This window comes from Girardinichthys multiradiatus, chromosome 12, assembly GCF_021462225.1.
Source record: "Girardinichthys multiradiatus isolate DD_20200921_A chromosome 12, DD_fGirMul_XY1, whole genome shotgun sequence".
Taxonomy (NCBI): Eukaryota; Metazoa; Chordata; class Actinopteri; order Cyprinodontiformes; family Goodeidae; genus Girardinichthys; species Girardinichthys multiradiatus.
In genome coordinates this window covers 50,698,313-50,714,460 of record NC_061805.1, presented here as the reverse complement: position 1 = coordinate 50,714,460, position 16,148 = coordinate 50,698,313, and the positions used below count along the sequence as shown (strand labels likewise).

The 16,148-nt window shown below is 47.1% G+C and overlaps 1 protein-coding gene across 9 annotated transcripts in view; it reads left to right on the top strand.

Moving 5' to 3' along the window:
- The window catches only part of LOC124877874 (synuclein, alpha interacting protein), a 34,235-nt gene that overhangs the window by 8,770 nt on the left and 9,317 nt on the right, over positions 1 to 16,148 (top strand). For 5 of the 9 annotated variants that reach the window (XR_007040622.1, XR_007040621.1, XR_007040620.1 and 2 more), the window contains exons 2-12: positions 2,069 to 2,156; positions 3,479 to 3,551; positions 5,179 to 5,732; positions 6,226 to 6,394; positions 6,467 to 6,717; positions 6,949 to 7,128; positions 8,952 to 9,065; positions 9,889 to 10,014; positions 10,162 to 10,331; positions 11,590 to 11,679; positions 14,341 to 15,392. Coding sequence is in view for 4 of the 9 variants with exons in the window: in XM_047381476.1 (XP_047237432.1) it covers positions 2,100 to 2,156; positions 3,479 to 3,551; positions 5,179 to 5,732; positions 6,226 to 6,394; positions 6,467 to 6,717; positions 6,949 to 7,128; positions 8,952 to 9,065; positions 9,889 to 10,014; positions 10,162 to 10,331; positions 11,590 to 11,679; positions 14,341 to 15,298 (2,742 nt within the window). In the remaining 5 variants the exon portion in view is untranslated. The remainder of the gene's footprint in view (positions 1 to 2,068; positions 2,157 to 3,478; positions 3,552 to 5,178; positions 5,733 to 6,225; positions 6,395 to 6,466; positions 6,718 to 6,948; positions 7,129 to 8,951; positions 9,066 to 9,888; positions 10,015 to 10,161; positions 10,332 to 11,589; positions 11,680 to 14,340; positions 15,393 to 16,148) is intronic. The other 4 variants (XM_047381476.1, XM_047381475.1, XM_047381477.1 and 1 more) reach the window with 3 other exon arrangements.

Sequence of the window (16,148 nt, the reverse complement as noted above, 5' to 3'; positions counted from 1 at the left end):
TTAACGATGACGTTCATCCTCCATCAATCTGCACATTTCGTCCACACAAAGCGAACTTCATTTATTGTTGCTTTTTGTTTGACGTGTTGCAGCCACAGAGGTGGAAGCTGTTTGGAAATGGTTCTGGTTCTGAATGGATTCTTAGCCTTTAGTTAGTTTTCCAGCTCTGTGGTTGCTTTCCCCACTGTGGGCTCCTGGGTTTTTCTTCATGTTCCACAGCTCATGTTTTTATGTCTGAACCTGTTGACCTTTCAGTGAATTTCCTCGATTTCCCAAATCTTTTCCTTTAAAAATATTATTGTCTCATTGTGTCAGAAATGATTTGTTACCAGTTAGGTTTGTCTTTAACGGATCATTTTCTTGTTAAAGTCGGGTTGTGTGAAGTAGTTATGAGTAGTCGATAGCTATCCTGCGGGGATCAGACTGAGGCGAAATGGTACCATATGGGTCACTGGATAAATGTGTTAAGAAACGGTTTATTTCTGCAACTTTTACTAATTTTCTATGGATATCTGACTCTTATTGAGAGCTGTAACCTTTCATCTTCAGAGGGAGGTTCTGCCGTGTTTCTGAGCAGAGAATAATGGTCGGTCCAGCCCCAGTTGGACTAGGATCAGAGGAGCTGAGTCATATAAAGGAACCAGAACTGAATGATGTCATTCTGCTGTGAGCCAATGATCAACAGCGGATGAACCTCTCCACCAGACTGTTCTTCATAGTGTTCACTCAGCTCAGCAACATCTTCCTGTGACGTTCTGCAGCTGGGTGGAGATTCATGGAGAGAACATCCAGATAAAAACATCATCACATCAGCTGTAGGAACAATGATTGCTTTTAGAAAAATCTTGTAATAAGTTGACTAATAAATGTTTCTGGATCCATATTCAAACCTGAGATGGTTCTGCTCAGCATTATTGTTGTTCATTTACAGGAAGTCTTGTGATACCTAGAAGTTACTGTTACTGAGCAGTAATTAGAACTCGGTTTAACGATGAGCTGACGGGATATTTTACCAGTTAAGAACCGACTCTTTATGTTCTCCAACCAGCTCCACACACCTGCAGGAGAAACCCGATGGCACCACGATCTAAACGGCTTTCAACCAACAGCTTCAGCACTTCATGGTTGGATAAGTAGCAGCAACCACAGTCTGATGTTAAAAAAGTAGAAGACTCCGATCCATCAGGGCATCATGGGCCCACACTGCTGTGGAGGTTGGAACCAGAAGGTTGAAGTCTTCTCCTTCAGGGGCTTCAACCTTCTTTCTCTTTTTATGGAGACTTCCTTCAGTAAAGCTCTGCCTGCTGCAGGTATGGCTACTGACTACTGATAACTACCTTATGGAACCCAACCAGTAAAGCCAGTTGAGTTCCTGTGTTCTTCAGCTGCTCTGAAAGCCCATTCTTGATGTTTGTCCTCAATGGATAAACTCATGGATGATCGTGGAGACCAGCGGTTTTTATCAACAGCATCGCAAAAAAAGTTTTCCTGAAATCCTGCAGCTCTGCTGAGGTTCATGTAGTTTGACCTTCTGACCCAGTGAGCCCTGCAGCAGCCAGTAATCCCTCACCGAACCTCCGTGGGTGGCGTCTAGATGGTGGAGATGAGAGCTGGAGCTTCAGCACTCTCACGGCTTCCTGCTGGGTTTATCCGAGGTCGGGGTGTGTTGTCCGTGCCGCTGCTCCTTTGTTAATCCTGATTATCCTGCTGTTTGTTGGCCTTGATCACCTCACCTCAGGCGCTTTGTGCTGGTAAATTTGGACCTTTAGACGGTTGGAAGTCGGAGCAGAAGAGGATTTATTTTCTTTACGGGTTGTGTTATATTCCGTCTTTATTTGCCTCCTAAAATGGAGTTGACTTATTCCCAGAATTTCCTCTTTATTGTCTGTAAATCCCTGTGCAGCCTGAGTCAGAAAACCCGGTTCTAACACATTTTAAACAGGACTGGACCTGGTTTCCTGCAGCTACTTCCTGTTTCATTCCTGCTGATTAGATCTCGGCAGCAGAGCGAAGTGTTTTGGTCTGACCCGGTTTGTGGCTGAACTAAAACGTGTGTTTTTGTCCGCAGCTGGTTGTGAGGCTGATGATGTGGTGTGAAGATGGAGGCTCCTGAATACCTGGACCTGGATGAGATCGACTTCTCCGAGGATTCAGTGGTCAGTATGGAAATCCACAGACCAGGCTTGTTTTCCACTAGTTGACAGGTCCGGAGTCCAAATTCACCACCTGTGTGAATAAAAGTGAGCTGCTTTAGTCCTTTGTTGCATCGGGTTTTGTGGTTGAATACGTTCTCAGGCCACGTTGATGACCTCAGATCCGTTTCATGCACGTTTGGACTCAATTCAATTCAGTTTATTTATATAGCGCCAATTCACAACATGTCGTCTCAAGGTTCTTCACAAAGTCAGGTTCATACATTCCAATTAATAACTAACCATTGAACAGTTCAGTCAGATTCAGTTATTTATTCAAATTGGATAAAAAGTTTTTCTATCTAAGGAAACCCAGCAGATTGCATCCAGTCAGTGACTTGCAGCATTCACTCCTCCTGGATGAGCATGTAGAGACAGTGGACAGTGACTGGTGTTGACTTTGCAGCAATCCCTCATACTGAGCATGCATGTAGCGACAGTGGAGAGGAAAAACTCCCTTTTAACAGGAAGAAACCTCCAGCAGAACCAGAACCAGGCTCAGTGTGAGCGGCCATCTGCCACGACTGACTAGGGGTTTGAGAGAACAGAGCAGAGACACAAAGAGAACAAAGAAGCACTGATCCAGGAGTACTTTCTATGGGAAGGAAAAGTAAATGTTAATGGATGTAGCTCCTTTAGTCGTTTCATCTAGAAAGAAAGAACAGATAAACTCTGATCCAGTTTTCAAGGTTAGAGTCTGAAAGAGAGAACATAGAGTTAGTCACAGTAGAAGCTCAGTCAGTAGCCATGTCTAGGAGAGAGAAAGGGTTAAACACTAAAAGACAGGGCTATGTGGATCATCTGTAGAGGGTGAGCATTAAGTTGTTGCCAGCAGAAGCTTGGACGATGCCCCTCTCCAGAAAGGTGTCACAGGTAGACACAGAGTCAGGCCAGGTGTAGCTTCTAGGAAGAGAAAAGAGAGAACAAAGTTAAAAGCTGAAATAACAGCAAATAATGCAAAATTGGAGAGTAGTGTGAGAATGTAGCAAAGAGGGTGAAAGTGGTCATTATGTCCTCCAGCAGCCTAAGTCTATAGCAGCATAACTACACAGATAGTTTCAGTTCAGATTATTTAGTTAAACGGAGCTTATTTACAACAAGGAACCTCACAAAGGTTCCCACTGATGGTCCTTGTTATACTAAAACCACAATGATTGGGATTCCTCTCTCTGTCAGACTGATTATAACCATAACTCATACCAACATGCTGGTGCAGACAGGGAATGTTTCAATAGAACTGGCCGTCTGTGGCAAACATTCACTGCTGCTTTTTCCTTTGGTTCCAGTATTCTGTCACATCTCTGAAGAACATCCCAGAACTGTCCAGAAGGAGCGATGGCCCGGCAGAGGAGAGACCAGGTGAGCAACAGAGATGAAATGACTTCACCACAATCATCACACATCTCTTCATTTTGTTCCTTTTAACGAGCTATACTGTTGGGATCATTGAACCTGGTTCTGATCCAAACTTCTCCACCTTTCTGGAAGTCTTTCTAAACATTTTCTTTGGACTTGGCTGCTTTTCACTCATTTTCTGCCCCGTAGCTGACCCTTGACCCTGGAATCATAGGCCTCCTAAACAGAAGGGATAAACTAGTTGTAGCAGTTATCGCCTATCATTTAGCAAAGAACCAACTCAGATTTGGACTTTTAGGCACTTGGACAGACCGATTAACCTGAGCACCATCTCTTTGGAGTTCCTCCTCCTGTGTTAAACAGTTTTAACGCTTGTCAGTGGAGTCTGAGTCCAAAGCATAGATTTTATCCCCCCTCCTTCTGTTTATTTCATTGATATTCTGGTCCCCACCAACTAGAGTCCGGTAAGTCCGGTTCCACACCCTGGGCATCTTTAAAGAACAGATGAAGCTTCAGAGATGTTCTCCGTCAGATTGATGAACAGTTTATTTGCTTCATTTTGGTTTTTATGTTTTTAAACAGCAGATTTGAAGAGACAACCTTCATCCATGTGAGGATGTGTGTATTTATGGCTCGTAGAACTAGAACGTCAATGATTGGAACAGCAGCCAAAGTCCTAAAAAAGTTCTAAATCTAGAGAAGTATTGATGAAAACGATTCAGTTCAGTTTCATTCATACAGCGCCAATTCACAACATGTCGTCTCAAGGTTCTTCACAACAGTCAGGTTCATACATTCCTATTAATCCTAATTATTGAACAGTGCAGTCAGATTCAGTTATTTATTTAAATTAGATAAAAAGTTTTTCTGTCTAAGGAAACCCAGCAGATTGCATCCAGTCAGTGACTTGCAGCATTCACTCCTCCTGGATGAGCATGTAGAGACAGTGGACAGTCACTGGTGTTGACTTTGCAGCAATCCCTCATACTGAGCATGCATGTAGCGACAGTGGAGAGGAAAAACTCCCTTTTAACAGGAAGAAACCTCCAGCAGAACCAGAACCAGGCTCAGTGTGAGCGGCCATCTGCCACGACCGACTGGAGGTTTGAGAGAACAGAGCAGAGACACAAAGAGAACAAAGAAGCACTGATCCAGGAGTACTTTCTATGGGAAGGAAAAGTAAATGTTAATGGATGTAGCTCCTTTAGTCGTTTCACCTAGAAAGAAAGAACAGATAAACTCTGAGCCAGTTTTCAAGGTTAGAGTCTGAAAGAGAGAACATAGAGTTAGTTACAGTAGAAGCTCAGTCAGTAGCCATGTCTAGGAGAGAGAAAGGGTTAAACACTGAAAGACAGGGCTATGTGGATCATCTGTAGAAGGTGAGCATGAAGTTGTTGCCAGCAGAAGCTCGGACGATTCCTCTCTCCAGAAAGGTGTCACAGGTAGACACAGAGTCAGGCCAGGTGTAGCTTCTAGGAAGAGAAAAGAGAGAACAAAGTTAAAAGCTGAAATAACAGCAAATAATGCAGAATTGGAGAGTAGTATGAGATTAAAACCACTTTAAAAGTTTACCAGGAAGTCTGGCTGCTTTCAAGGAAAGTCTAAAGAAGATGATTTTCTCCTCCTGCAGCTCCAGCCATCAACTGGAGTCGTGGAGTTCCCTCCCACAGCGGTGGAGGAATCAAACCCACGGGCCTCGCTGAGGTCCACAGTAAGTTCCGTCCAGTGAAGAGGGTATCCCCTCTTAAACACCAACCAGAAACCACAGACTCTGACTCCGACGGGAAGGGCCAGAACCCGGGGCTGGTTCTGGGCGAGCAGAATGAGGTCAATAAAGACGAGTCCAGCTCTGAGAAACAGAACAACGCCTCCATGTCGTCTGACGGGTTTGGCGGGAGGACGAAGGGCCTGGGGAGCAGCGTGGTAGGAGGGAACAACCCTCAGGCTCTGTTTGGGGAGCTGGAACACTACGATCTGGACATGGATGAGATCCTGGATGTGCCTTATATCAAGTCCAGTCAGCAGATGTCCACGCTGCCTCGAGTCCCCCACGACAGACGCTCGGTGATGGGGAGTAACGTTGGAGGAGGAACTCTGGAGAGGAACCGAGGAGGAGGGCTGAAGAACTCCACTCTGTCCCACAACGAACCTCTGAGCCTGGGCAGCAGCAGCTCACAGACCCCGGTGAGTCCACCTCAACCTTCACGTTTATGTCTGGGCTTTTATTGACAGGTTCTAAAGTATGTTCTGCTCCTGGACATGTCTGCAGTGTTTGATGACAGGTGAGCGGTGCTTTACAACCAGCCTTGGTTTAAACTGAGTTCCCAGCATGTGAGGGGGGAGGTTCCTGTGGGATCTCAAGAAGAGATGGAGGCCTCCATAATTCATACCAGCTTTTTCCTGCAGATGTTTATCCAAATTGAAGGGATTTTCCTCCATGCTCCAGGTGTCTGCTGAGCTTTTTAAAGGCATCTTCTCTGCCCTCAGAGGAGGAAACGGTTCATTTAATGATTGTAGATGAATTTAAATGTCCGACCTTTCCTTTCTGGTCCAGTTTTAAGGAAGGAGCGACTTTTCTAGAAAAGGAAAAACATCTTTGCTCATAAATAGATGAAACCGCTCTGGTTTTCTGGCTGGAATTTTGAAGCATTCCCTGGGTTTGGTTGTCTTCGTGTAGTACTGTGTTCTTTCTCCGGTGAAGTGGTCGGACCTGAGGAAGTCGAAGTCAATGGATCCAGACCTCCATCACCTCCCCCGCTCCCCAGGTGGAGGAGGTTACCAGCCAGAGCTTCCCTCCTCAGGCCTCCTCAGCTGCTCCTCCTCCCTCTCCTCCTTCTCTGATGCAGGTAAAATGTATAAAAGGTTTTCTTGTTCCAACATCTAGATGAGATGTGATGACTTGATGCCTCTACTTCCAGACAAGCTCCTGTCGGCACGCGTTTTCCCCGACTCCCAGAGCCAGAGGTTGGGTGCGGACCCTCCGGGGGGGCTGACGTTCCCCCTAGCAGGGTGCAACGTGGGCAAGCAGGACACCTCCAAACCCTGGGCTCCTGGAGCAGGAGGAGTCAGCTTAAGGGGGTTTGGAGGAGCAGGTGGAGAAGTGGACGAGGAGACGAAGAAGAACCAGAACATCATCAACATCGTCAGAGAGGGACAGATCTCCCTGCTGGTGGGTGTGAAGTATGGTTCTGATGACCTGTCTCTCATTCCTGGTGGACCCTCCTCTGTTTCACCAACTGCTCCACTTTAGGTTCCTTAATGTTTTATAGATTTTCCTTTTATTAATAAATGAATAATTCTGTGATGTTTCAATCCTTTTTTTAATATAATCTTTATTTTATTTGAAAGCAACATGAGAAAAATGAATCATTTGAATATGTTGCTCCTCCTCCTCCTGCAGCCTCACCTTGCAGCTGACAACCTGGAACTGATCAGAGACGAGGACGGGAACAACCTGCTGCATGTGGCCGCCTCTCAGGGTCACGCTGACTGTCTGCAGCATCTCACCTCCCTGATGGGGGAGGACGGCCTCAACGAGCGCAACAACCAGCAGCTCACCCCCGCTGGGCTGGGGGTCAAGGTCCGTTTGTGTGTTTGTGGAAGAATTTAGATCCACTCTCCTTTCCAGCGCTGCTACAGTTCCTTGAGGTTTGCAGACATTTATTTCTGCGCAATTCTCTTAAGGTCCCACAATAATATTGCAATCTGGTCTGGACTTTGACTGGGCCATTGACACGTTGTGATTCTTTCTTTTGATGCGATCCATTGTAGATTAGCTGCTGTGTTTGGGATCAGTGGTCCTGTTGATGACCCAGTTTGGTCAGGCTTCAGCGGTCAGACTGATGTCCTCCCATTTGGTTTCATGGTCCACTCCCAGGTCCAGAACAGGTCATCAACCCCCCACCACTGTGCTTGACAGTTGGTATAAGGTGTTTGTGCTTTATGACCAAACATCTCCATGTTGGTCTCATCTGTCCAAAGGACCTCGTTTCTTTCAAAGACTTTCTCCTTCTGCCCTTCCAAGCAGCCATACTGGTTCAGTGTTTTTCTAATTGTCCTGTTAGTGGCCTTTAACCTTTAACCTGCTAACTGAGGCCTGTAGAGTCTGAGATAGATTTCTTGGGTTTTTGGTCGTTTCTCTAAGCTTCACGCTCTGACCTTAGGTTGAATCTGCTGGGATGTTCCCTCCTGGGAAAATTGGCAACTGTGGGAGATGTTTTCTGTTTGGGAATAATCTTCCTGTTCAGATAGTTTGGACATTATAATCCTTCCCAGGTTGATGGGCAGCAACAGTTGCTTCTGTAAGGTCATTGCTGGTTTCTTTCCACCTTGGCGTTGTGTTATAACACATCTAAAATGATCCGAAGCAGCAAACCAATAAAACTCCTGCGTTACAGAGGATCTCACTCTGATAAAACCTGCTGTTGATCAACATGTTGCTGCCACTGTATGAAGACATTATTAATAAACCGAGTGGAATCTGGTGAGTGTTTTATTCACTTGTGGTTAGATTGAAATCAATCTGGAGAAAGTTTATTCATTGATTGTTTATTATCTACTGATACATTAGGAGAGCTGTTTAAAGCATTTTTAAAACCTTAAAAACACTTAAATCATTTCCAGAACCCACCCATTCCCTGAACAGCCTAATCTCAACCAAAAGACTCATTTCTGATTTTTCTGGTTTGTCATCAGTTCTTCTGTCTAGTTTAAAATGTCCAACAGTAGCTTCATTTCCTCTGCAGGCGGGAAAACGGCTCCAAAAACATGCTGCTGTGAGCTCATAGGAAGCAAGATGCAGGTCTGAGATAAAATGATCTGAACATTTACAGCAGCTTTGTTGTTCCTACAATCAGAGAGAGGAAGTGAGTTCAGCCAAAACTGCTCAGTGGCTTCTGATTGGCTGCCAGATGGGAAGCGTGTTATCTGCAGACAAGCTGAGCAGCTGTGTTCTCTGTCCTGATTGGCTCTTATCAACAAGATGCTGGGGATGTGGGAGTGGTGGTCTAGTGGTTAGAACAGGAGGTTTGTGTTCCAGAGGGGACATAAGGGGCCACAGATTACCACTCTGGGTCCCTGAACAAGACCCTTAGCCCCAGAATGCTCCCCGGGCGCCGCACAATGGCAGCCCTCTGCTCCCTATAAGGGATGGGTTAAATGCAGAGGACAAATTTCGTTGTAATGTACATGTGCAATGACCAATAAAGATGATTATTATTATGCTCGTTTTTTCGCTCCGATTAACAGGATGACAGATTTGCTACCAGCTGATTCCTTTTAAAATGTGTCAGAAAGTGAGAGTTTGTGGTTGTGAGCGTTGAACTGTTTATGGCAGCATGTTCAGGAGTTGGTGTCAGTCTGCAGAACATGGCTCTAAGTCATAAAAATGTGTGTGTGTTTCAGAACGGCCATCTGGAGTCTGTGAGGTGGATGGTGAGTGAGACGGAGGCCATAGCTGAGCTGAGCTGCACCAGAGAACATCCCAGTTTGATCCACTATGCTGCTCGCTACGGACAGGTATCACCAGCACTCACCTGCAGCTGACTGTTCAGGTCCAGGAAAACTTCAGCAGGTGCTGGAACATCTCAGAACCTCTCGATAAACCTGCTGATGTCATTCCTGACACGTTTCCTACAGGTCAATGAGCAGAAAACGGCTCCGACATGAAAAACAACTGAACCTGCTTTTTGCCAGTTCCCCTTCAACCAGAACCGTTCTTTGTTCAGTTCACCAACATGAACTACTTCTGGATCATTAATCAATCTTTCTATGAAATACAGTAGATCATTATTATGTCATGTTTTTCTCATGGCTGAATACATAAAACTGCTCTAATTTACATATTTCTTCAGTTTTTAATGCAGATTTTCAGCCATACTTACAGCAATACCGTGCTCAGTTCAAGGTCGTCATGTAAAAAACAGTTTTGTTTCACCTCTTACAGATCAGGCAAATAATGAATGCTCCTGCTGATAACTCATAGAAACTGGTGAACCATCAGTTCACCAGTTTCCTTCAGTAAACCCAGAGATCATTCATACACAAATCCTTTTACGCTCAAATAACCGCTAAAGAACTCCAGAACTTTCTGATGGCCCACATGTCTCCTGTGGCACCAGTAGCTGCAGATCTTTTATCAGAGCTGGTTAGATGTGAAGCAGCTGCTCTCTGTGGCATTTTCCTGCTGTTTGGTACGTTACTGCCACCCTGTGGCCTTAGGATGTAATGCATGTGTTGCTTCACATAAAACCTTTTTAATTCATTGCGTCTAAAATCCACGTCCAGGTCCAACAGGCCTGGAAACAGGGTAGTTAGTTGTTTTCTGTGTGCTTCTGTGCAGGAGAAGGTCCTGCTGTGGTTGCTTCAGTTCATGCAGGAACAGGCCATCTCCCTGGATGAAGTGGACCAGAACGGAAACACAGCTGTCCACGTTGCGGCTCAGTACGGACACCTCACCTGTATACAGGTAACCTGATGCTGAGGCGCACGCTGGTGGGCTTGTCTGATAATGGAGGAGAAACATCCAACTGTTCAAAGAAGAAACTAAGCTGGTAGTTTTCCTTCTTCAAACCTGCATGGTGTGAAATCTGAGCTCCTGAACTTCTGTGTCCAGACTCTGGTGGAGTACGGCTCCAACGTAACGATCCAGAACCAGCAGGGAGAGCGGCCCTCCCAGAGTGCGGAGCGGCAGGGCCACACCACCTGTGCCCGCTACCTGGTGGTGGTGGAGACCTGCATGTCGCTGGCCTCACAGGTCGTTAAACTCACCAAACAGCTCAATGAGTAAGTTTACCTTTCAGAAAATTAAGATCAGTAAATAAATCTCTGGTGGAGCGGATTAGTATTCAAATCATCACCGGATTCTTGTATGGAATCAAAGTCTGAGTCGTTTTAATGTTTTTATCTGAGCAGCGGTCCAAAACCCCAAACCTTGTTTTTATAAATCAGATCAGATTAATTGTCAATATAATGGAGCGAACCGTGCCTGGTAACCCCAGCAGTTAACAGCAAACCAAGCCAAACAAACCCGAGCACAGCTATCAAACTAGCGTAAAAATATGACACAGATTCTAACAGTCTGTGCTAGAGAGGAGGAGGGTGGGATGAGGGCAGCAGAGGATGGAGGTGACAGCTCTGCAGCAGAAGCTGTTCTGGAGTCTGTTTATACCTGCTGTGACTGTCGGTTACCATTTCCCCAATGGGGTGAGTCGGGTTTTAACTGTGTTTTTATTTTTATCCAGCCGTCATCGATTGGGTCCAAACTGGGAAGCTGAATCCCAACAATCCTCTGTGCCATTTTTGTCACATGGACCAAGTCTTTCCTGTTGTCAGCAGTGCAGCTGACAAACCAGACTGTAGTACAGAATGCTCTCAGTTGTTCTCCTGTAGATGTTCAGAAGAAGCTGTGAGAGGAGATTAGACTTCTTCAGCCTCCTCAGAAATGGAGATGAGGGAAGAGTGATGGTCTGAGGACTCAGCCTTGTGGTGCACCTCCGTTCAGTGTGAGTGTGGATGACATCCAGTCTCCTACTCTGACATTTTGAGGCATTAGCCAATATGTCGAGATTCAAAAATAAACAAAAATGTTTCTGTTAAAAACAGATGATCACTGACAAAAAAGGTGAATCCCCAGAACTGAACTGAAACTGAACGTGTTGATAGTTCAGGCGACCTTGGACTGTCTTCCGCTCCAGCCATTATGTCCTCTGCTGGCTGACGTGGCAGCTTCTTGAAACTTAAATCACTTACCTTCACATCACTGGTCTGCATGATCACCAAATTCCAGACTCTTCCTTCTTGGTGATTAATTGTTTTTAAAGCCTGAATCATTCCTTCAGTTTTTCATTGAAGTTGGGTTAACATCTGAAATCACTCTGGATGTGGTTTCCAAAGCATTTCAAGGTGAAATATCTTTTCTGCAGGATTCCTCTCTGCCTCTCCTGGATCTCTGAGTGGTTTTCAGTTTTTAAAAAAAGTGTTGCTCTCTGAGCACAAAGGTGAAGTTGTTTCAGGCTCCGATCTAATATGTGCTGTCATGCAGGCAGGCTGTAGAGAGGATAAACCTCCAGAAACATCTACAGAGGCTGATGGATCCCAACAAGGCCGAGGGGACGCCTTCCAGATCACCCAGGTAACTCAGAAACCTGGACACCCACAGTGACGCACCTGGAGATGTTTGATAAAATGAAACTTTTAAAACGAAGCCGTTCATTGATGAATGCATTAAAAAAGTGAACACGGGTCTCTAACTGCAGTCCTCGGAGCCGTTGTCCTGCAAACATTTAGGTGCATCATCGGTCCAACACTGAATGAAATAAATGACGCCAGGTGTGTTGGAGCAGCGATGTTGCTGCACCAGGTGTGTTGGAGCAGCGATGCTGCTGCACCAGATGTGTTGGAGCAGCGATGCTGCTGCACCAGATGTGTTGGAGCAGCGATGCTGCTGCACCAGATGTGTTGGAGCAGCGATGCTGCCGCACCAGGTGCGTTGGAGCAGCGATGTTGCTGCACCAGGTGTGTTGGAGCAGCGATGCTGCCGCACCAGATGCGTTGGAGCAGCGATGCTGCCGCACCAGGTGTGTTGGAGCAGCGATGCTGCCGCACCAGGTGTGTTGGAGCAGCGATGCTGCCGCACCAGGTGTGTTGGAGCAGCGATGCTGCCGCACCAGGTGTGTTGGAGCAGCGATGCTGCCGCACCAGGTGCGTTGGAGCAGCGATGCTGCTGCACCAGATGCGTTGGAGCAGCGATGCTGCTGCACCAGGTGCGTTGGAGCAGCGATGCTGCCGCACCAGATGTGTTGGAGCAGCGATGCTGCTGCACCAGGTGCGTTGGAGCAGCGATGCTGCCGCACCAGATGCGTTGGAGCAGCGATGCTGCTGCACCAGGTGTGTTGGAGCAGCGATGCTGCCGCACCAGGTGTGTTGGAGCAGCGATGCTGCTGCACCAGGTGCGTTGGAGCAGCGATGCTGCTGCACCAGATGTGTTGGAGCAGCGATGCTGCTGCACCAGGTGTGTTGGAGCAGCGATGTTGCTGCACCAGATGCGTTGGAGCAGCGATGCTGCTGCACCAGATGTGTTGGAGCAGCGATGCTGCTGCACCAGGTGTGTTGGAGCAGCGATGTTGCTGCACCAGATGCGTTGGAGCAGCGATGCTGCTGCACCAGATGTGTTGGAGCAGCGATGCTGCTGCACCAGGTGTGTTGGAGCAGCGATGCTGCTGCACCAGATGTGTTGGAGCAGCGATGCTGCTGCACCAGGTGTGTTGGAGCAGCGATGCTGCTGCACCAGATGTGTTGGAGCAGCGATGCTGCTGCACCAGATGTGTTGGAGCAGCGATGCTGCCGCACCAGGTGTGTTGGAGCAGCGATGCTGCTGCACCAGATGTGTTGGAGCAGCGATGCTGCTGCACCAGGTGTGTTGGAGCAGCGATGTTGCTGCACCAGATGCGTTGGAGCAGCGATGCTGCTGCACCAGATGTGTTGGAGCAGCGATGCTGCTGCACCAGGTGTGTTGGAGCAGCGATGCTGCTGCACCAGATGTGTTGGAGCAGCGATGCTGCTGCACCAGATGTGTTGGAGCAGCGATGCTGCCGCACCAGGTGCGTTGGAGCAGCGATGCTGCTGCACCAGGTGCGTTGGAGCAGCGATGCTGCTGCACCAGATGCGTTGGAGCAGCGATGCTGCTGCACCAGGTGAGTTGCAGGACAGGAGCTCCTGAGGACCACAGCTGGAGACACCTGGTCTAGAACAGAGTCTTAAACTAAAGGTTAACGATTGGAGGAGTAACAACAAAAACTGCATCATAGATGGCAAGTTAGTTAGATAGGATAAATTTATTTGAAAGAGTGCACACTCTGATGTAAAAGATGAGACCATGATGAAACTTTTTCCACCTTTCAATCTGACAATTTCTGTTCAATTTAAAAACAAACACGTCAACAAGAGACACGGTAAAAAGCAACAATGACCTGGTTGTATAAGTGTGATGACCTTTGAACTACTATGTGATTCAGTGTCAGCATTAAGTCTTGTTGGCTAGGACCTGCTCTCTGAAGACATCTGTTGTTCACAGTCATCTTCAGGTGAGTTCTGGTCAGGTTCAGCTGATTTGGACCCACTGTGATGCATAAAAAAATCGGATTCATGTTCAGTGTTCCTGCAGACATCAGAACTGACCCATGTTTGAAGATGTGTGCAACTTCATGCACCTTGACAGGATCCTGCACTCTATCTGAAGAAAGGTAACCCCAGAACATGATACTCCCACCACCGTGTCTAACTGTGGCAGTGATGTTCTTCTTGTGATGAAGTGTTTTTGTACTTGTGGCCCAAAAGGTCCAGCTTCTGTTTGCACTGTGGTATTTTTCCTCCGTGATACTGGTTAAAAGATGAGCTCGTCTTCTTCCTTTGTAACCTCTCTATGGCTTTAACTTAAAGAGGCAAACGTCTAGAAGATCCTGCTGAGCTGAATTTTCAGGTTTATGAAACCCAGGTAGATCCAGGTAGACCAAAAGCTGCTTCTACAAAGGTTTGAATTGAGCACACTTTAGCAACCAGGTTATTAACCCTTTTCCCTCCAACAGATGTTTGTTGTTCAGTGAATTGAACAGGATGTTCGTCACATTAAAGGTGGAAAAGGTTTGGAAGTGATTTGTGGTCTTGATTTGTTTGCAGCTCAGTTTTTTCCTCCACAGCCGTCAGGAAGATGATTGAGGTGGATAGATGGATGCAGTAGACGTTATAGGAGGTAATCAGACATGTATGAATTTCTTTCTCCCTCTCTGGACTCCAGTTCCCATCAGCCCTTGGAGGCGTGTCCAGAGATGATGCTGACAGCGGAGGGGACTCCTGGAGACGGACACTGGCTGGTCCGCCAGGCGGGTGTGGGTCCTGACTCCGTGCTGCGACAGCTGGGAAAAGATGCATCTGACGGCATCGGTCCCAGAGAGAGACTTCAGCCTGGGGCCAGTTTGAGCAGAGAGGGCCCCGGGGCCCCTGGGAGCCATAGAACAGGGCTGCTGGAGAGGAGAGAGCTCAAACTAGCAAGACTCAAACAGATCATGCAACGCTCGCTGAGTGAGTCTGATTCGGAGAGTTATCCACCAGATGATGGGAAAAATCCAGGAGCCCCGCCCCCGAGCACTCTGCGACCCGATAGGCCGTCCCACCTGCCAATCACAGAGGACGAACCGGTCTCAAACCACCTCCATCATGTAATGAAGAAGCACCTCCCTGCTTCATCCTCCTCAGCTGAGAGGAAGCTGGCCTTTTCTCTCAGCGGGTCGAAGTCTGTGGACAGCATCGGTTACAACCCCTCCCCCACATCCAGTGACCCCGAGGCTACGGATAACAAAACTCCAGAGACTCCTGCCGACGGCCACAAAGCTGCAACCAGCCCCAAGAGCGCCCTGAAGTCCCCGTCGTCTCGCAGGAAGACCTCACAAAACCTCAAACTGAGGGTCACCTTCGATGAGCAGGTCCACAGGAGCTCCAATCAGGAGCCTGAACCCAGCAAAGGGCCTCAAGGGAAGGAGAGAACTCCAACAGGAAGCTCAGAGAGCAAGAGGCCGTTCGGGACGTTTCGGTCCATCATGGAGACGCTGAGCGGAAACTCCAACCACAGCAACAACAGCAGCAGTAACAGTGGTCAGGCAGGCTCCGCTGGTAAACAGTCCACCTATCAGAACTCACCTGGCAGGAAGTCTGACAGCAAAGGTGGCGCAGGGGGTGGAGCCAAGGGCAAGAGCAAGGTCAGCAACGTCTGACCCCCAGAGAGCACAAAACAGAGAAGGCAGAGAACATGAGAACCGTGCTGCTAGATGTTCTATCAAACATCTCTGTGAGGTCAGTTTAGTTTTTCATGATAAAATATCAAGTTAATTAATTCATTATGAACGAAACATTCATTTTCTTTCTGTGTAGCTGATGATAAACGGATCTCCTGAGTGTTTAGGTCCAGTTCCTCAGCTTTCCAACATGTTACATTTTCCACATTCACCTCATTTAGTAATCATTGAAGAACAATGCTGAGGAGCTCCAACCCAATGCTCCAGAATGAGCTTCAGGTTCTTCAGTTCAGCTGGTCCAAAGAATTTCATTTAGGATTTATCAGTCCAAAGATTTGGGTCTTTGTTTTCAGTTCTGAGTGAAAGATGCCAAGCGGTTCTGAACATGTCAGGTTTTCAGAGGTCTGGATTCAGTTCTGGTCCTTGGAGCATTGTCTAAACATGTCTCTGACCTGAGGTTCTACATGGTTCTTACCTGATAGTAACTCTAAGATGGATTTGGACCAGGACCTTTCAGTGCCTTATAGATCAGTAAGATTGTTAAAACTGTTTAACTAGGATCCAGAGTCCTGACCAACCCTGGTGGTGGTCAGGCGGGCTTGGCCCAGAAACGGATAGTTCTGGAAGTCCTATGAGATCCTTGTGGGCTGAACTAGTAACAAACTGTCTCTGGTTGTTAAAATTTCACTTTTAATCCATTACACCCCGGTTTTAGACTTGAAACCGTTTAAAACGCGTTCAAAACTACACAACCCACAATGCAGAGCATCAGACTTCCTGGTGCCAGACACCCGGCCGTTTTCACAGAAGAATG